Source organism: Motacilla alba, chromosome 4 (assembly GCF_015832195.1).
Source record: "Motacilla alba alba isolate MOTALB_02 chromosome 4, Motacilla_alba_V1.0_pri, whole genome shotgun sequence".
Taxonomy (NCBI): Eukaryota; Metazoa; Chordata; class Aves; order Passeriformes; family Motacillidae; genus Motacilla; species Motacilla alba.
The window spans coordinates 15036152-15057966 of record NC_052019.1 but is presented as its reverse complement, the minus strand read 5'-3'; the positions used below and the strand labels follow the sequence as shown (position 1 = coordinate 15057966).

At 39.4% G+C, this 21815-nt stretch overlaps 1 protein-coding gene across 16 annotated transcripts in view; it reads left to right on the top strand.

Annotated features, from left to right (window-relative positions):
* Positions 1–21815, top strand: part of PROM1 (prominin 1) — a 62914-nt gene that overhangs the window by 6386 nt on the left and 34713 nt on the right. For 13 of the 16 annotated variants that reach the window (XM_038135298.1, XM_038135308.1, XM_038135307.1 and 10 more), the window contains exons 2-5: positions 445–858; positions 16922–16980; positions 19805–19831; positions 21397–21602. In XM_038135298.1, the coding sequence (XP_037991226.1) occupies positions 639–858; positions 16922–16980; positions 19805–19831; positions 21397–21602 (512 nt within the window). In that variant the 5' untranslated portion in view covers positions 445–638. The remainder of the gene's footprint in view (positions 1–444; positions 859–16921; positions 16981–19804; positions 19832–21396; positions 21603–21815) is intronic. The other 3 variants (XM_038135309.1, XM_038135303.1, XM_038135310.1) reach the window with 1 other exon arrangement.

Genomic DNA, 21815 nt, shown 5'->3' with positions numbered 1-21815 from the left:
TATCTAGGACTGAAGGTTTTGCTAAAAGGTGTAAATTAAAGAAATACAGGGTATGACTTGTAATAAGTGTCATCAACTACAGAACCATCAGGTGGTAATTTCATGCATTGTGTAATTGTTGTGACATGACATATTGTACTTAGTCAGAAGCGCAATTCATGCAATGCTCCTTTAGTTTTGTTTCCCTTGGAGCTGTATCAACGTTCTCTTTGTTTTTGAAAACTCACTGACCTGGAACTGTGCATAATTCTTTTTCCACCTCTTTCAAGTACCATGTATATAGTATAACATATTATTCACAAACCTCAAAATGTTTTTCTTCCCTGTCCTGTCAGGCTCACTGCTGCAGCTGTTGATGCATTCAATTTCAGAAGATTGCAGGTTGTCTTGCACTTTCCTATTTACTTGTACACGTGTTAATGAGCTGTTTCTTCTTTTTGCCAGAGATGGTGCGCTGAGTCATTTTCACGAGAGGCTGCTGTTCCACTCTGAAGTAAAAATACATTTAAGAATTGAAGGTGTGAGAGTTCACCAGCATTCTCCTGGCTAGAAAGCTACTCCTCAAGTGAATGTATTGAAGATTTCTAGACTTGGTTGGACAAATACGTCTACCTCCAGTTTTATGAATACTGCTCGCTATGGCTGTGGAACTCTGTCTGCTGCTGCTGTTGTTCTGTGGAAGTACAATTTCAGAGGTACAGCCTATATACAAACCACCACCTGGAACTTTGGATTTTGGATTTGTACCGGCCAAGACCTATGATACAGGTGCATACCACGAACCTGGGGCAATAGGAATTTTGTTTAAAATAGTACATGCATTCCTGTACTTAGTGCAGCCAAATACTTTTCCTCAAGGTAAGCGGATAAACTACTTTTGTTTAAAATACAGATTTGTTATTGATCTGTTATATTGATTTGTTATATTGATACACCCTGTTGTAGATACCAAGGCCATAATCAGGAAGTAAAATGTATGAAGGGCTTTGTAAGTAGCACGTGCTATGGCTTGGAAATCTGTAGTTGTGTATAAAATAATATTTTTCTGCTAAACGTAATGGGGAGGAGGTTGTTAATGAAAATGAAATGTTGGTGACCTTTCACAGAACTTTGCTTACATATCTCAGAGCTGTCACTGATGGATTTGAAGCTTGTTTTCTTAACTGAAGTAGCATGAGATAGAAGTAGAGGATAAGCTGCTTTGTATTTACATTAAATCCATAAGAGACAGCTGAGTTTTTCACATTGTGATAAACAGTCAGGTGGTTATAATATTGTAAGATTTTGCCCAGGAAATGTGAAATAAATTTCATTTGTTTCCATATATGTGCATCCATGGTCAAGTTTTATGTAAGAGCAGGTCCATTGTAGCCATGTGTAGTTCCTTGTTCCTTTGAAAGCTGTCAGGTTAAAACTTGAAACTGCACTTGTTTTATTGAGACTTCTTTTCCTTTTGTTTCCTACTAAGCTGTCCCTTCTAAAGGAAAACTTAAGATGTTGGACAAGTGTGTGCAACCTTATTGAGGTTGCATTGATTTAAAGGTGCTTTTGGAAATTGTGGATGTGGTAGCTTTATCAACTTAACTTTTCAACATGCTTTCTGTTTCACTTAGCTCTTTAAAGTGCTAATGCTTCTGTATAATACTGGCATTCGAAATTGTATCAAGGTGAACCCTTAATTAAATCTAAGAATGGCTTTGGTTTGAAACTGATTCCTTTTGGTGGTTTGGCTTCAGCTGTGTATAAAAGATGTTTTTGTAATTTTGTAATACAGCTTTCAATTCAAAAATTTAAACTTTAAGTAATATAAAGCCTTAACTTCATTGGTCTAATGGGTCACATGTGTATGATATCTGTAAACTGCTGTTTGCTTGGATTTTTGACATTTCTTCGTGCATCTCTGACATAACTGTAGAGGAATGAGCTCAGCCAAACTTGAATAAATGAATTCTGTTTAGGCAAGTGCTCTGAATCCCAGGGGTTAACCAACAGAATAATTATTCTGCAATGAGCCAGAAAAAATGGCCTTTCTGAAAACAGGCCAGAAAAATGGCCTGTTTTCCTGCAGGATGTGTCTTTTGAGCAGATCTTGCACAAGGTGTAATGAGGGCAGTTGCATGAAGGTGTCAGTAATCTCACCTTTGGGAAGAACTGTTTCTAGATACTTCTGCTTCTTTTGCCTCTTTCCTTCTGTTAAATGATCAGGTGAACTGTTTGTGTCTCTGTGAGACCTGATGGTGGGGATTGCCATCTGCATTCAGCTCCTAGAAGCAGACACCCACTCTGCCTGAAGCTCTGCTTGAATATTTTGTTCTCTTATGCTTATGGCAACTTGATTTCACTGAGACATTTACTGTGTTTTTATATTACCAAGAATTTGGTCTGTAGTCTTGTATGTCAAAATTAGTATCTTATGTCCTAAGCATGTGAATAATTAGTGAGTATAGACTTTATGGTCAAGGTTATTTTCTGGTGGGACTGCTCGTAATCAGTTCTACATCAAGTTGGTATTGTGAACGCCAGCATTAAAGAAGTGAAGAATTTGTTCTTAGCTTGTAAGCTTTGAACATCTCAATCTTCTCCCTGCTTCCCTGAAGATACTTTTTGCCCAATCAGGTATTCTCAGAACTTTGCCTTTGTTATTTGCATTAAGTGAAGTCATGTTCCCATGGCCCCACATACTTCGCTGCAAAACACAGATTTGGCGGATCATGTCGGTTTGAGTCATACCATTTAATTGGCTAATCCCCATAATCTCTTTTGCCATATGCTGTTCTATTTTCACATTCAGTGTATTAATGGTGCAGTTACATATTTAAAATGGTTGTTTTGTTTTATTTGTTTTTTTTTAAATTGAAATAGAGTTAATTCTGATTCAGAGATGAAATTAAACATGATGACAAATGGTCACAGATATCAAGCCTTTTGATGTTTCTATTTCAGACTTCATCGTTCTGATGGGACTGGTGCTTCAGAGCAGTTAGCTCCAGGTTGATGCCCCAATATATTGTATATAATCACCACATAGAGGAATATAATTTGTGCGTAAGCCTTGGCAGCAATCACTTAGACCTTTGATCTTAGTAGTCCTATATTTTTTCCCAATACTTGGAAGTACTCAATGTTCAGTTTTCCAATGTATTAGTACTCTTACCTGGAAGGAGAAGAAGTGATATGATTGTCCAATTGCATGTCGATAGTCCTGCCTTTGTAAGTCATCTTCTAACAGTGCTCTGAAGGGTAACATTCATAGTCCTTCAGTCCAAAGTATGCCTTTATATTTAATACTTTTATGCATTATACTGTATAAATATATACTATATATTTATACATATACTATATGCCTTTATGCTTTACTATTATGCTATGTTAAAAAAAGGTATTAAGTACATGAGAGTCTTTGGAAGTGTTATTCTTAATTGCATGCTGCTAAGACTCAACAGTTGAAAAGGATCACTTAAATTAAAGAAAAAATCAGTCGAAATATTTTGTGAGATGGTTTTCTTCTAGTTACATTTAGATAAGTAATTATTTATTCCCTTCTAAATTTGTTCATGCCATCAAGTTTGTGGAACTCTAACTTTAATCTAAATTCAGATTTAATAAGTAAGTTATTAATCAGATTAAATATAGTTCTCATGTAAAATACAGTAACAGAACCAGGGCAAGGAACTGTAACGCCTTTAAGATTTTTTAAATTGCTGAATCTTTAACACCAGCACTGTGCTCTTTGGATATGGCGAGAAACTAGCTCAGAAGAAGTGCATTAGGATATCTGATTGCAGTGCTTCAGTGAGTCTAAATAGATTCTGCTTTCAGTTCCACCAGTCACATATTTTTGTACTCATTACCAGATGATGTACTACTGTAAATGGGAATGAGTTAGCTCTTACTCAGGGAAGCAGCCTCTCCACTTTGGGTTAATGATACACTCACTGGTTTGCTACCTGAGGCTCAGTAGGTGACTTTAATCTCAGTGTGCCTTTGTTCCTCCATGGTAATGATTGTGCTGCTCCTCCTTTTGTTGAGGACTGTTTAGGATAGAGGCATCATTTTCCTTCTTGTTAATAACACCACTTAAAATAAAGAGACGATAATAGGAAAATTACAAGTTCCTTCTATCACTTAGCTAAGAAGGAGGATGTCTAACAAAACGAATAATCAGTTTTTCTTAAATAAAAATTCTCATAAACTGTAGCATTGATTTATTGATTAAGTTGTCACTTCATGATTGTGATGGTGCATGTCATCTGTTGTGCTGGAAACCATCAGATATGAACTTGGTATGGACAGGGCATGGTCAGTATGATGCTGTGGCTGCTGTGAATTATCATCGTTTTGTCTTTGTTCCCATGGAAACAGTTGTTAGTTGCAATAAGAGAATGTTAATCTGAGTTTCCAGTTGCCAGTAGGCTGTGCCCAGCAAATCTTTGGCTTCACAACTTAGGTCTTGTAATAAAAATATGAAGCCTTCACAAAGAAAAGAAGCGGGGAATAATGCTCCTGCTCCTGTTTATAGGAGAAATACGACAAAAACTTACAAGCCTGTTTACCTTACCCTATTGTAGCTGAACATATTGCAGAACAATTTTACCAGTTGAGTTACAACTGCTTTTCTCCAGCTTCTGACTTTTACTCTAGATAGGCATTTCTGCTGAAGCGGGAGTTCAACTTTAACGTAAAAGTCAACTGTTGAATGCAGGTTCATTCTGGGCAAAAGATAGTGTGAAGAGTTAAATGTGCTGTTTGCTGTGGGGAACAAAAACAAGATGATTTTTAGATCTGGACTAAACCTCTCAGTTCTTTCTGACTGCAGACTCTTGCTTGCTGAACAATTTTATCAGACTGAGGATCAGAACGTAAATATTTTAATGTCAGGTCCTCTGTCTGACCCCTTTTGGTCTTTTTCTCCTCATCTAGTCAGCTTTTAAAGCAGCTGCAGATTGTGACATTCAGCAGGTTAGTCTTGTGTTATCTCAGTAATAAATCACATGAATATATTCAGCAATTAAATTTTTTCCAGATATTTTAAAGAAGAAACCTGTAACTTGATGTGAAAATGAACTGGATCTGTAGCTAGTTTAGCTGTAATAGAAAATGCATATGCAAAACCCTGTTGTTTTGGGTAGGTTTGATGAGCTCCTAGGATACTGACTTTTTAAATCTATTGGCTGTGTTAAGGCTCTAAAGCAAGTAGTCAAAACACGTTATCACCCCCTCACTTAAACTTAGTAAGGCAGAATTACTTTGTGTGTGTGTCAAACTAGCTTCTATGCCTTCTGTAACTAATTCTTCAGTGCTCATTTTTACTTGAAGTTTGCTTCCTGTTAATAATAAGTCTTCCACAGCTCCCCTGCAAGAACAGATGTGTATGTTTGGATGTTGGAGCTAAGCACAGTTATTTGTAGTTCGAAGTGCCCTTTTATTTTTAAACCTAAGATTTTTCCAGGAATGTTGAGCATGTCTGCACAAGGTGAGAGGATTGTGCTCTGACTCTGCAGGTGCTACCGTCCAGCACCATGAAATTCTGCACGGATACCTACAGCCATCATAACATTTCATAGAATCATAATTTAGGCTATCCTTTTTTCCAGTTGTGTGAAGCTTCAGTTTTAGTTTGGATGTGATATACTACTTTATACTACTTTTTTTGAGCTAGTGTCTGATAGCAACCCCCTTGTGCAGGTGGCTTAGTTTTCTCAAAGCTTACATCCTGGTACTGGAACTGAGAAGTGGCGGGACTGGTGCAGGAACTGGTGCAGGAACTGAGAAGAGGGAAGAGCAATCTGCCCATCAGTAGGTTAGCTGTTAGATTGGCTCAGTTCTGTTGTCAAGTGACAGTTGGTGCCTTCACTCCATCCCTCTGGTGTTTTTGCACAGCTGTGAGTAGAGCTGTGGCGTGAATTTAGAATAGTGGCTTAAATGTGTATATCAAAAATGCAGGTGTGACGGGTGCACTGCAAAATGCAGTGACAGGTGTTATATCCAGCAGTGGTGGGGATTTGGGATAGCAGTTCTCCTTCGTTTGGAAATACAGCATACATATTGAAAGAAATTTCTTGTACACAGTGTTGGAAATACTAGGGAAGATGGAGCAGCAGGAAGATATGAGATGATTTAGCCTCTTCTTTTCTCTGCCCAGTCATATACATTTAAGGAAATAGTGTTAAAAACATCACTGCTCATTTTGTGTTGGGAAGTTAAGAGCTGCTCTGCTGGTGACATGCCCATGTAAGTGAGGAGCTGTCTGAGAACATTTCTGAAGCAGATTAAAAGACTGGCTTTTTAGTGTTCTTAGGCATCAGAAGAGTAATTCTTTTCCCCCTGATTTATTCAGAATGGCAGAGTAACAGATTGCTTGTCAAAAGGACTTTCTGTGGGCAGGGAGGAGACAGGGGTTTTAGGGAGGGGAGGCTTATATAGATGATCTACTGGAGGTTATCACAGAAAACTACAATTCCAAACATTAAGGCTTCTCTGATGCCTTCCTGCCCACTTCTTTTGGGTTATGTAAACAAGGAACCTCTTTTGCAGACAGACATTTTAGTGAAAATATGGAAATAATTTTTTAATCAGTACAGCATAGCTGATAATCTGAAATTCTTGCTCTTTATGCCCATCTGAAATTCTTTCTCTACAGTGCTTACCCTGATCTGGTGTAATTCTGCCTGCCAGCTCTGCCTAGGAGAAAAAGCATGCTTTGACAGCAATTGGAAAACATCAGTTCAACTTTACAATTTCAACACTTAGGACAGAAGGGAGAAAGTAGAAAAAACAAACCTCAGGTAGAGCTTGAGGGCACTGGGTTACTTTCCATGGGAAAAGTACTTGAAAGTGGCATTAGCACAGATGGCTGTGGTAATTCCTGCAGGGTACCTCAAACAGCCATGCCTCTTAGAGTTTAATAATAATCATAAATTAAAAAGGCTTGTTGTGTGCTATTCAGCTCATATTTCCCCAATCTAAACTGCCTTCTCCCCATTCCAAATGAGGCAGCCACATGCTTTCTGTCTGTGGGAACATCTCTGTCCTGTGGGTTGGGCATGTTCTGTGAGTACTGAGGAACTCAGGAAACCTGCTGATAGTTATGGCATGGACAGTCCTTAAAACTGTCCTGACCCTGTTCTGTTTGTCTGTGGATGATAGTGGGAGACACAAGGTATAGCCAGAGGGCTGATCAGCAGCATTCCCTGCCTCAGTGCACAGGGGATAAGTTCTGGATGCAACTAAATCCAGGGGTGCTGACTACAAGGAAGGGAAGGGTGTGAGTACAGGATGATATTGTGAATGGACATGGCCTTGTTTGTTTGTCATACTAAGTAGAGTCTTCACTGGTGGGGTTTGCATATTTTTCTTTTAAAACAGAGGTACTATGTTCTAGAAATGCATATATTTAAATAATTAGCCCTATTGTACTTTTAGTATCACTAAAAGCATGACAGCTTGTTTGAGACTTGCTGAGCATACCTGCAGCACCTCCTATAGTGAGAAGTGGGACAGAACAGGTTTTGGATCAGCCACAGTGTCTGGCACCATGGATGAACCTCTTGGAAAATTACCAGCAGCTGCAGACATCTTTTGGGTTTTCAGGCAGCTCTCCTGAGGCACCAGGGTTTTCCCAGCTTAGCAGTGGCTACTACTGCGCTGTTCATCCTGCCCCTTCATTTAATTTTTACAGGCTTAGCTATCCACATAGTGCTGAACCTCATTCTCGTTTCTTACTTACAGCTCTGGAACCACCTGGGGTGGGGGGGAATATCACTGAATTTACTGGAATTGTGTTTGCACAAGCTTCCAAGGGACTTCTCAGTTCTTTCATCATCTTGACTGCTATGAAGCATTTTGAGTTAATCGTATGAAATACTGTACAGAGACTGCCTGTTATTGGAAAGACAGTCATTTGAGCCTCTCTCTTCTTTGTTACAGACCATCATAATAAGATAGCACAGCCTAGCCCTGTTGTATTTGTCTGGTGATTTGCTTAGGTGGGTGTTCACTGAAAAATAAACTCCTAAGTCTTGTTCAGTGATGGCTTTTTCTTGAATGATGTCAGATGAAGTGCGGACAGCTTGATGGATCTTTGCAAGAAATCTTTCCACAGTCCTGCTAGTCAATTTTCTTTACATTGAAAATGACAATCAGTATTTTTTCCTCTCCCTTTCTCTCACTATTGCTTTTTGCTTCTCAAGATAGTCTGTGTAACTTCCAGATTGTAACCAAAGTGGTGCATTTTCTGAGTGAATACGCAACATTCAAAAGTTGCTGGAGCAAAATAAATGTGTAAATGTTAATTATACTTTTAACAGTATTTAAATTTTCTATATATGTTTTAAAGCTTTTGAGTATACTTCTTCCTTTTTCCAAAAGTGAGTTATCTTCATGTTAGAAGAGAAACCAGGTGCCACAAATGTCAGTCAGTGTAGTTTAAGCTGTCTAAGCTATCAGTATATACATTTTAGTGTAAGCCTGCCAGTTATAAAAAAGCCCCACAAACCTCCTTGGATACCTTTTTCAATAAGCACATTAATTTCTTACCTAAAAACACTTGTCTGGCTAAATTATGACTTGTATTGCATCATAACATAGACAGGATCTTTCTTTTGACAGAAAATATACACAATTATTTTATTTTGGTGAACTTTAAAATGTGGTTACAGCTGTGATTGTGAATATTGCTACTACTATCAAGTATTGCTTTGGCTGTTTAACTCAGCTGAAAGATGCCTGCACGTGAACCAAATAAATCCAAGCATCAGGCCTAATTAGCTCTTTTCAGAGTAGCAATCTTTACTTTTGCTTTGATTTTTGAGTGAGTAGTGAGTGGTCTCTGTAGTACTTTGAACCAATATGTATGCCCCAGTTATTAAACATATGTGGAAAGTTGTGGCTTTTGCAAAAATGGGGAAATGGAGAAAGGGAATACTGAGGAGTCTCAGGGAAGCTGAATGCTTCCCTGAATGCCAGTCACCGAGGTAATCTGGTCAGCAGGTCTCCTGCATGTCATTCTCAATTAATTATCTGTGTTCATATTTCCAATAATCCAAGTTATGCAAGAGAGGATTTTCTGTGCTTTTCTCAGTTTACAGCAACTCCTGAGGAGATAAAGGAGAAAAAATGTTGTTCATACAGTCCAAATATTTACTACTTGGATCAACGTTACAAGTCCATTATGTCCACAACCCAACCTATCAAGAAGTTGCTGAGCCTGTGCAGCGTGCTAAACCAGACATACAGTGCACCAAGTAAATCTTTGCCTGTAATCTGTTGTAAATCCTTACCAGATGGTGGCCTAGGGAGAACTTGAGGTAGCTACTGCAAGCAAAGCAAGTGGCAAAAAATAGCTGTCGTGACACAAACAATGTGCTACAGAAGTTTTGTTGCCTTCAGAAAAAGAGAGAATGTAGTTTCTGTGTGGAATACTTCTTCAAAGCTTTCAACTTCATTTTGTGTCTGCATGATGCATGCAAATTGATTGCAACCTCCTAAGGAAGGATTTTTCTAAAGGCTTCTCTGTCTTTCTTCTTCTTCCAAAACTTCAGCAAGAACAGAACTTTCTTTGTAACAAGGAGCAACAAGAAAGCCCCTGCAAAGGTTGTTTTCAAAGGAGAAATCCTTCATTCCATGCATCCTGTAACGGTCGATATTGTGGCTATTTCTTTTTTCTCCAATCCTTTTCCTTGGCCAGGCTCTTTAACGTTGTCTGTGCACATCAATGGAAAGCACAATGTGCCTAAGGAGAAAATGTGACTGTGCTGAAGAGTAACCTCAATTTATTAACCTCAAGTTTGGGGCAGCTGTGTGGTGTGAGGATTTCCTGTGGAGCTCTTAAAAGTACCAGTTTGGTCCTCCTAACTACTAACTTCATTTTTGGGAAACGGGGAACTTTTTTTGTGAGTGTGAACTAAGTTTGTTGGCTGTTACTTTTATCTGAACCACTGCTGTATAATTTATTTCTTCAGTAGACCAGTGTTGTTTTCTGTTAGGAAGGGTGTAAAGGGAGTCTCCTTAATTTTACATTGCAGTTACCATGGGAGCTGTTGCTGCCATGCAGTTCCTTGTCTTCAGCAGTTCCACCATGCTTAGTCCTGCCTGTTCTCTGGCTAAAGCTCTCCCTGTTAGGCCATTTCTAAGGTTTCCACCCTGCTGATAGCTTTTCATCTCCTCATTACCTACTTCATATTGCATCTCTGCTCCCTGCTGTCTCCCATGTTGCCCTGCACAGCATGCAGTAGAATCTCAGGTGCACTTCTAGGTCTGGTAGCTTGTCTTTTCAGTTATGAATAAAGCAGCATACGCTTTAAAAATCTGCTGAGACCTTAAAAATGTATTTATTGTGTTTTTGCTTGTGTCATACTGTGTGTTGTTGAATTTTGTGACAGCCAGAGTGCTGTAGGATAACTATGTAATAAGAGAATGTGGAGTCAGAGGATGGGGATGGACAGTGATCAACATGATGAGAGGAAACTGCATGCTGAAGGCATGAAGAGGGTGACAAGGCACATTGCCAGAGCAGATGAGAGGTTGAAATACTTGGACAATTTAGTACGTACTCATTAGATTTTGACCTCCATTCAAACAAGTTTTTCTGGGCATTGTGTAATAACAGGTTTTAGGGCTTTATTTTGCACATTAGTGATGAAGTATAGCAGTGAAGTTCCTTTCTTAATTGTCCTTTTCTCTTGTCCAAAAGGCATGGTGATTTTTTGCTCATTATTTCTTTAATGCATGTGAATAAGTGGTTGAACAGAGAATTTCCTTTCACCACCTCTGTAATGGAAATGGGTGACTTTGTGTGTGGGCTATGGAAGCAAGGGAAGATCTGTGTGTTGTTCAGGAGCTGTGCTCAAAGGGAAGAGGGTCAGAATAGCCTCCTGAAAGGAACAAGAGGGTGGAAGCTGACTCAACCTGATGTGTTCCCAGTAACTCAATGGAAAGAAAAAAAGTGAATTGTATATAGAGAGACTTTGCCTAAAAACAGGGGGGGGAAATTGTCTAAGGAGGCTGGGGTTATTTTCTTAGTTCTCTCCTAAGGACAGGGACTATGTCCTAGGTCTGTCTAAGGAAAATATTGTGAAGGGGGGAGTGAAGCTTTTCAATCTGAAGTTGGAAAGGAACAGTCTAGACTATGTAAGTGAATGCCTGGATTAGATTCCTTATCTGTGCGCCACAGTGATCTCTTACTGTGTGGGAATTGGAAAGATCTCCTTTTCTGTGAGACTTCCTACTTGTCCTACACAGTGAGTTTTCTTCCTGCTGTACACAGAGAGGAAGAGCACATGGGGTGAGCAGAGTGAGTGTGCCAGGGCCCTCCCTCTCTGCAGCCACCAACCATGCATGATGGATTCTTCACAGCATCAGCATTCCTGAGCTCTCACCTTGCTCTGCAGTGGAACCAGAGGGAAGTGATGCTGTGGGACTGGGGACAGCAAGAGTGAGCAGAGCCCTCATGGAGGCAGGGACAGTGAGGGGGACCAAAGGTAACCTTGGGTTACCTTAAAAAGGAGACCTCTTCAGTGGGAGCCAAATATGACCGTGATAGAGCCTGTGGCTTGAGGCTATGGGGAAACAACCAAAGCCCCATTCAAGTCAAGGCAAGTATTTTAAAATGTCAGTAAACTGAACTTGCTGTAAAGCTCGCTTTAAGATACTAGAACGTTTTTGTTTCTGATAAATCTGAAAGGCTTTCCTGGTTTTCTTGGCTTTGCAGGAGATACTCATTAATGTGACTCATAATTATGAAAAAAAACCCAAGTTTGGAGTAATTTTAATTCATTAATGTCAGACTAATTGACCTATATTCAGAGAGGTTCTGAACTGTTCAATGTGTATGTAGTCCATTGACTCTATCTATTATAGATAGACAGGAATGGACTGAAATACTGTTTTGTACATGAGAATGAGATAGCAATAAAGTAGTTACTAATTGATCATTTGTATTATCTATGTAATTCTCCCCTGTTGTTGGGAAAAAATCATATTTTAGTGCAATATGAATGCTTCAGTCATGGCTCTTATTGGCTTGCTTGAAGACCTTTCTGAATAGAAACCTAATATACTATGTATAATTCCCTAATATATTATATTTATGCATAAAAAGACATTAATTTCTGGCATAATTTGATTAATGCTGGAGTTGCACTACAGCTGAACTGGCTCAGTGGAATTTTTTGAGTGAAGTGAAAGCATAGCATTCCCAAAGGTTTTACTCCAGCTATTTTCCTGTCACCTAGATTTGAAAAGCTTCCTTGGCAGAATTTGTAATTAATTTATGTTGGTACTTAATTGCCAGACAGCTTATTTTTAAATCTCTATTATTTTTGCTATCCCTTTCTGTAGAGCAGTTCTAAGAAGTACACTTAGTGATAACCTCATTTTCCTGCCAGAGTAATGAGATATTTGGTCTATATACACAGTACTCTTGCAATGCAGGAGTTAGTGATTATGTTTTCTTAACTGGAGACCCTCAGAGGTTCTTAGTATTTCTACACAAATTGCATTGGTAAATGAAGAGTTCATCTGGCCAGTTAGATTTACTAAGGCAGATGGCATTTTGCATGTGTGATGGGAGCAGGAAGGATTCAGCAAAGCAATAATGTAATTAGCTGTGTAAATGAGAGCCTCACAAGGTAAATCTCTTTAACCCCAATGATAAAATGTGTTTTGTGCTAAAGCTGTGGATTACTGGTCCTGTGAAACAATGTGTACAGCTAATCAAACCAAGATTTCAGGAGTAATCCAGTTAATTTGGAAATACAGGACACCACTTGTTATCACACCTTCCTAATTATGTTTGAAACAGAAATAGGCCTCAGGATGATACTTTGCCATAATACAAGAGAGAGTTGTGTGGAGTTACCTGAATTCAGTTGTAAATAAAAGCTTTTTGAATGCTAGAGATGATATGTTCTAGCTAGAAAGGAAACATGCTTCATAAAAGCAGACCAAAATCCCAGGTGTGAGTTGAGGTGTCTTTTCACTGTGCTACAATGAGCAGTGTAGCCATACGTAGCTCCTGTTAACACAGTACCTGGCACAGGATGTTCCCCCATTGTGCCCTTAAGCTCTGCAGTAGTAACTGTGATCATCATCAATGTGCAGTAAAACCTGCAGAATCACAATGGTTTGCGTTGCAAGGGACATTTAAAGATCATCTGAGCGGGGAGGATTTTGGTGCTGTGAATTCACCAAGGCCTGTTTGTGCCTACAGGTATGTGGATAGCTGCAGGTAATCTCACATTCAGTTCTAGCCAAAAATTTTTTCTGCGAATATAATTTCCACTTTTCATTTGAAATTAATCAAATGGGGATATGTCTAACCATGTTGATATTGAAAGCTATTGAAATAATAAATTCATGGTAAAGAGTGGTCAATCACTGTGGTGCTGCCTGGTTAGAAAACACCCTGGAACATCATGTTATTTCTAAAAAATCATTGCAAAGTAATCTAAGTAGTGAATCTTTATTCAGCAGGGCAGTCTCACATTCATAAAATTAAGGGGAAAAAATGGGCTGTGTAGCAGGTCCTTGAGTTATGCATGAAACCTGTACTGTTCTTACTATTAAATTTACTCAAACCATGTGGGAACTTTTTGTACTAACTTTCAGGTTTTCTTGTTTATTAAACCTAAAGATGTTTTACTTTCTGATGAATAAGCTTTAGAGTCTCTAAATTTCAAAAAAGGTACAAAGTGTTATTTTCTGCATAATTTTTTTATAGTGTATTCAGGCAGACTTCTGTCTTTTTTTTTTTTGCTCACAGGCTATAAAATACAGAAACAGTAGAAATAAAACAGTGAATCAGGAACACTCCGAGCAATTTAGGTATATCACAAGAAATCAGAGCAAGTTTTGGGCTGTTTTGGTTTGAATACGTGGAGATACTGAAAACCTGACTGGACATGGCCCTGGGTAACCTTTGGGGGGTCACTCTGGCCCGAGCTGGGAGGTTGGACTGGATGATCTTGAGGAGTCCCTTCTGTTCTCAACTATTCTGTTTCTCTTGAGTAGTTACTTTCATATGTATAATGTGTACCAGCAAAGGTCCATAAATCTGTGTGGCTGTGGCTGTGTAAAACTTCATGCAACATGCTTGAGGGTTTGGGTTTTTTAATGTTTAACTTATTATGGGGATAGACACTCAACTAGGAGAATGGGGAAATGCCTTCAATTTTTATTTAACAGGAAAAGCTAATGTTTTTAAGATTTTCTTGTACCAATTCTCAATAGTAGGAAATGTATCAAAGGACATTTTTGTCAGTAATAAAATCTTGCTTTCTTTCATGCTTCCTGGCAGTGTTTTCACTACTGCACTAAATAATTTATAATGGAAAGTCATTATGATTGCAGGATAACTTTGGAATAATTAACACTGGAGGAGACCTTCAGATATAATCAAGTTCAACTGCTTTACAAAGCAAGATGAACCTCGAAGTTAGGAGCAGCTTGGAAATGAGAGCAGGTTGCTGGGGATGTTCTGGTTGCCTTCAGAGCAGCACCAGGGAGGGTGATGCCACAGAATCTTGTGCAGTTGCTCCTGCATCTGATCACCTGCACACAGTCTGTGCTGCTTCATGCATGGAGGATCACAGAAGCTTTTCCTTTTTATTCCTTCCTATCACATTCTAATTGAAGCTGGTCAGTTTCTCATCAGTGGCTGTCACACAATGCTAAATAGTTGAATTAATATGTTAACAAGAGAGTTGTTTTACTCCTTTTTCTTCCTGCTGAAAGCCATCTAGCTGTAAAAAAAATAAAATATTGCATTTGTTATTTCATGCAGCCATATTTCTTAAATTTATTTACGTGGCATAGAAATCAGCAGGAAGAAAGAAATGTTACCTCTGCTGAAGAAGAAAAAATTGTCCAACAACCAGTGTGAGTTACATCCTTGGGGTTTGTGAAGTTTTGTCTCACGTAGATTTGTATCTCCTTGTAACTGAAACTTTCAGAGAAGCACAGATGCTGCCTGGGATGGTCTCCATGCAGGGAGGACTCTGCTGGTCCCAGTGTGAGAGATGTTTCAGAGTTGCAGCAGTGATCAGTTGTGTGTTGCCCATGCAGTGGTGTGTGCCTTTTCTTTCAGCAGTCTCATGACTCCCAAGATGCAGAGTGTGAAAGGAATTGCAGGGATCATAACTCTTTTGTGCTTCCCAGGTGCTTATTCTGTGTATGTTTTAGTTTCATTTCTCTTATTGTGGGATTCAGCCTTACCTTGTACCTTATGTACGGGCTTTCCAAAATGAGGATGCCTCAGAATAGAGTCCTTGCTTACATGCCTCCAGCACTCTCTGAGTGTTTTGTAATCTATTCCCTATGCAAGGCATGATTTGTAGCTTGGCACTTCACTGATGCATTAACAGATTTTTATTTTATAATTGGTAGTCTTGCTGGCTGCATCTCCCTTGCAGGGACTACCTGCCTTAAACCAGGAGTTGGTGCTTTGCTGTTGTGTGTTTTCTTTCCTTGGATGGTTTTCTGTGAGGAGGTCTTCAGGATCTCTTCAGTCAGTCGAATCCATCTTCCCACTGCAGGTTGTTGAGGAGGGAGAGCTCTGGACACTGCTTGCTTAGGGATTTGTTTTCCTGAGCCAGGTGTGGGCTGAGAGAGGAGCGAGATCACAAGCCCTGTGAATTCCCTGATCATACTTTACAAATGCTACAATAAATTCTGAGAGGCCCTGTATTTTTGGGAGGTGAACAGTCAGTTTTACACCTTTGGGTCCTTTATGGATCCCCAGATAAGGTAACTTACTGGAGGTTTTTATCCTCCAACTTGTTGGAGGTTGTTTATTAACTATGTTAATTTGCACATGGGGAGACTAAAAACAAGGCAATAGTAGGATGAAGTCCAGCTCTGTACGAGCATAGGGTGTAGAGTTGCTCCTTGAGCTGTTTGAGGTGTAATGTTTGCCTTCCTGACGTGCTTCCTTCTCATCAGAGACCAGAAGTTTGGTCAGTTTTTCTCCTGAACATACAAACTCTGTCGCTTTTACACTGCATAGCATGGGGCACACCCCGGGCCACTGGTGCTTCTCTGAGGCAGAGGGTTTGCAGAGCTAGTGGTGCCCCTCTCCTTGGAGTGCAGGGTGTCACAGAAGTGGCTGGGAGCCACAGATCCCAGCTTAGTTTCCATAGGGTTGTCGAAACCTTGATAATGGCAGGCCGGTGATGTCCCAAAAAGGGGATCCATTTGTTGCAGCTGCCAGGGTTTGCTGAAGGTGGCACTAGTTGTGTTAAATTCCTGCCTTTTTTGTGATTGCTGTAATTTCATATAGTGTGAGTAAGTTAGAGTGTGTGTTGGATCGATGCACAGTAAATAGTCATATGTTAGGCTTTCTGATTTGTTTTGGTGGTGTTACATATTCCCTGTTGATCCAGAGATCAAAAAAGAAAATACAGAAATAAAAAGTGGGAAAAGGATTGGGGTAACGTTAGCAAGATAAGGCTCTTCTTTGTACCCTTCAGTCAAGAAGTCATCATTAGCATGCTTGTTTTGCACATTATGTATCTAATGCTGTGTATATCATATGCTGTATGTATATTTATGCATGTATGTACTTGGCATAGACATGAAGCAAAGCTGATACTCAAAACATTGTCCAAGTAATTGACACATATGTGATGAACTTCTAATGATTTTATGGTACAGAGGAAGACCTCAGACTAACCTTCAATGTATTTTAGTAGCAACTGATTAATAGATAGAAAACCTGGGGATTCCTGTGAACTCATAAAACGCACAGTTAATTAGAAATGTTGTTACTGGGCAGATTTATGGGGACACTCACATGCTTGCCTTTGCTGTTGATTGCTGTTTCTAATTTCATCTTGCCGGCCTAACAGTAGAATTCATATTATTCTCTTTCCTCCGCTTTTATAAATTATGTTGTTTAAAACTGTGGAATATTCTTGCTTATTTTCAGATCTCATCAGAAAACTAGCGCAGCAGCAGTTTGGAAATACACAAGGCGATTATCAAAAGGTAAATTGTCTGTGTGTATCTGCATAAAATAATGAAAATTATGACTTTGAAATTCAGGTTTTTTTCTAAACCAGGAGTTAGTATTTTAAAAGCATATGAACAGAATACAAATATGGATTTTTTAAATAATAAGTATGATGTTTTCCTGAAAAGTGTGAGACCAGTTATAAAGAAAATTCCACAAGCCACTGTAAAGAAACTACTTGTAGTTAAGGATGACTTACAAATTACAGCTGCAATGGGATTGTTGCACAAAGATTGATGGCTCTTTGTATTGAAAAATACAGCTTTTATTTTAAAAACCTTAGGGAGAACCATTACTGCTTAGCTGTCATGTAAGCTTCACCTATTGTTTTCATAAAGCTGAATTTATATTCTAAATATACTGTTTATATATTAGCAAGAAGATGGAATGGAATGTGCATCTGAGTTTTGGGCTGTTCTGGAGCAGTGTTCCACTTCTGAATCAGGAATTGGGTTTGTGCCCGTCAGGAGGGTGCCCGTCAGGAGGGTGGGCATGGCGCTTGCACACAGACCCTGAGCTGCTGCTGTGACCAGGATGGCCTTGCTGGTGCTTCTGTGTCTTCCCAACAGCAAGCCTGTTTCTCTAGTAGCTTGATAAGCTCTGTGTGACATCCTGCTGTGTGGGTTTTGTTGTTATGCTGCATCAAGTGACTCTTTCTGATCCCACCTGCTTGCTTGGTGGGACTCTAGAGAGTGGGGCAGCACAGATTGTTCCTGCATCCCCAGGGAAGAATATAAGGGTGGGGCTTGGATGGGAGAGTCTCGGGACAAAACCATTACACCAAGGGTGGTATCCCTGACCCCAGGCAGAGTATTTAGTAACTGGTACATAAGTTGTGAGGAATCTGAGACTAGTCCTCTGTAGGGCGTGTGATTAAAGAGTGACAGTTAAAATATAGGAGTGCTTAAGAAGCAGAACAGATACAGGACATTCATCAGTCCAAATTCTGACCTGAAAACAGTGCAAAACCTTGAAACAGATTTGGAAAATGAAAATATAGCAGGACAAGTAAGAGTGTGCTTCAGAAGACAGAAGCATCAGTGAGAATCAGCTGTGAAACAGCCAGCATGGCTGTAGATGTGCCCTGGAAGAATTTCCAATGGAGACAGGGAAGTGTGAATGTTGCTGAAGGGTGTGAATAAGTAGTCAGGAATGTTTGCCTGTGGTTCTGATCACTCAAATTCAGGGAGAATGAATTCAGACTAGGATGAGTTCAGGAATGTCCATTTGGGTGATCTGAGAAACTTGTGGATCTTCAAATGAAATGGAAGAGTTTGCTTGGCTTAGGAAAAGAGTTCATAGGGATGTGTTTACTCTTTTGAAATATATATGAGAGGAAGCACGAGGAAGAAGGTTCTGCTTCTGCTTCTTGGGCAAAATATAGTGTTAGCACTGAAGCATGAGGGCCAGAGTGGACATGTGAGAAGAAGACTTGCTCACCAAGAACTGAGAACAGCCCTTCAGTAGCAGAACAGGAAATCTGCTTCTCCTATTTATCCTGTTAAATTTCTGCTGTCATTCCTTTGTATAATTTTTTAACCTGTTTATAGAATGTGTTAGTGACCCAGGAGACCCTTCCCACTTCTGCTCTGTGTGTCCTAGTGTTCCCAGTTGGACTCTAACCATGAACATCTCCCTGTGCCCTGCCAGGGGCAGCAGTCTGCCAGGTCAGCCCAGCAGCTGAGCCATGCCTGCTCAGGGGAGCCAGCTCGCTGCTGCTGCCATTGCTTTGCTTCTGCTGAGAGGCTGCATGCTTGACATGTTCAAAATCATACTTGGTACCAGATTAATAAGGGAGGGGAAGCACTAGTCATCCTTCCATTGATACAGGAGAAAATATAGTAATATGTTCAAAATATGATTTTGAACATTTTAAGTAGTACTGTACAGTAGAGGTTTCAAAAGCATGTGTCTGATGCTGATTAAAAAATGACTAAACTTGAACATTTCTGATTCTCACACATTAGACTTTTGGCTGAGGGGTCTTGCCATATCTAGCTTGTCTGCTTTTCTTCCAGTTAGGAGAAAGGGGAAAGCACTGTCAGCTGTGAATTTGGGAGGCAGAGATGAAGGGGAAAATAAAAGAAATTATTTTCCATTGTGGACACAAAGGGAAAATTGAGTTCTTCTGAAATTCTGTCATTGAATATTTAGTTTTCAGTGTTTTTCTAGTTCTACAGATTAGAAAATAGGTAAGCACTGTTAAATAGATTTCTTCAGTCATTCTTGAATGCCTTTTTTTTTCTTTTGAATAATTTAAATTGAACCTCTACATGGTTAATTGAAAGTGAGTGAATTTTGTGTGTAATGTGTTAAGATCTCAAACTGCTACTGGAGCCACTAAAATAAAATAAGCACTGAGAAGATAAAGTTAGTCAAGAATATCATAACAGTTATGGCAGGTGGAATTCATGAAGAAATCACTAAACCACAAAATAATGCAGTCTCTGGTCATCTGCAAGATATATTGGGAATTATATGAAATAGATGCTCAGTGTGGAAGTAACTGGTCTGTCATTGTTTTAAGATGAAAGTATTGGTTGGACAAATCTTAGATTCCTTTCATTCACCAAGGAAAGCAGAAAATAGCTGCTGTGTATTTTATTGTAAATATTTTTCCATAATTATTTCATTATGCTTCTGTGCATTATTTTACTTTAGTGGCTTGTTTGTTATTGTTTCTGTGTTGTTAACTGTTATGATCTAGTCATGGTTATTTGTTCATTATTCATGGGATTTGTTTTTTGTGCATGCTGCCTGTGTATTATACACATTCTCCATTTGTTTTGACTTCCACAGCCAGAAAATGTTGTCCTGACTCTTCAGGTAATGTCTTATGGTAGATGTACAGCTTTGAAAAGAAACTAACTATGTCTGCACTGCTCCTGTTAAAACATCCATGACTGTTTTTAATGTTACTTTAAATACTGTTTTTCCATCTAAAATATCTTAAAATAATCTGCTGTCATTTAATTTTTGAAGTGTTCAGCTACATAGAAAAGAAAACAGTGATTCTTTTGCAAAATCCAGCCAAATTCTTCTTTCAAGCATGCAGTTCATAGTCTTCAGAAGGAAGCACAGGTTTTAACAAGCAGTTAATAATAATTAAAAGAGTAATCTTCATCCTAGAATTGGTAATTAGGTCAGAAATTTGCAACTCTGCTTATGGTGGTAGTTGCTGTATTTGGCTCAGTTGGTAATTAGGGATTGTGAGGAAGGGCATCAGCAGAGCTGGAACTAGAGCATGATTGATATCTTGTGAGAAATTGTAACTTATTTTACAGGACAGCTATGCAGCCTCAGTTTCATCCTTTTGCTGCCAAGCTGCCTCTTGCAAGCCAGAATCCCCTCCAGGGTCTCCACAGTTGCCCTTGTGCTGGTGGATCTGTAAAACAGCAAAGGACTCAAAGTACTAGTGTGAGAATTAGTTCTCCTAAGATTGGGAAAGGGGAAGACGGATTTATCAGGGAAGGAGGACTCTTGGGGTGTGCCCACACTGTGCTGTCTCTGTGTGCATACACCTCCCTGGCCTGCTTTTGGCTGGGTTATGTTTTCAGCAGAGGGAAGCAGCATGGCCAGCTCACAGTGTGTCTGTCCCCTGGGAGCCACGTTGCCTCGTGTAGGGCCCTGCCAGGGCTGCCTGGCCCAGCTTCTTGATCCCGGGGCTCTTGCAGAGTGAAGGCAAGTCAGGGTATTGCATTGCATCGTTTCCTTTCACTCCTGCCAGCTTTTGAAAGCATCCTTTCAGTTGCTGCTGCTTTGCTGTTTGGCAGCAGAATAAAAGTCTTTACCTGAGAGATCTTAAAATCTGTCTGCTTCTTCATGTTTTCCAGTCCCTAAGCAGGTTTAAATTCAGCACTTTGGAGTAACCCCAGCCATTGTAATTGATCATCCAGTGAAATACTTCCCTTTGGGGTTCAGATGAATTTTTCTACTCCTAACTGAATGAAATGGAGAAAAAGTGAAGCCTCCTTTTGCCCCGATGAGGGGTTGCTCTAGTTAGCCTTGCTGACATTTGTGGAACCTTTTTGGAAACAGATGTGAGAAACAGTAAATCTGTCGTCTGGGAATTCAGATGTGTTCATTTTTAACCTGTTTCCATTGCACTGATTCCCATTTATTTTTTGTGAGCCTACTTCTCTCTTAGCACTCACTCTTGTAGTTTGCCTAGCTAATACTCTAGGAAAATAATTATTAGCTATCAGTATCTGCAATGTTATGTATCTTTTTGTTAGAAAAGTTGTCAATTATTGACAAAATATACCAATTCCATAACCTCAGTAACCCAGTAGATGGTTTAGTCTGTAGTTTGATTTTTAATTATTTGCTCTATATTGATTGCAGTTACTGTGTGATATCTGCTGTTACCACTATTTTTGTCTGAATTACAGGCCATCTACTATGAAATCGGTTTTATAGTCTCCGCAGCCTTGGGATTGCTATTTATTTTGTTACTGCCTCTTGTGGGACTTTGCTTCTGTATGTGTCGTTGCTGTGACAACTGTGGTGGGGAAATGCATCAAAGACAGAAGAAAAATGCTGACTGTCAGAGGAGCTGTTTTGCAACATTTCTTTTTGTTGCTTCTTTAATAATAAGGCAAGTGTGATAAAGAGAACGATATGAACCTTGGTATAGCACTTATTTTGCAGTGTCATATGACAAATGATATAACTGTATTAGCCTGCAGGTGCAGAAATTATTGCTTATTAAAGAAAATGTAACTCCATTATAAAAAGAATGCCACTGTTGCTATCCACAGGTCATTGCGTACTTAATTAAGCAGAATATAGGTGTGAAACAAACAAAAAC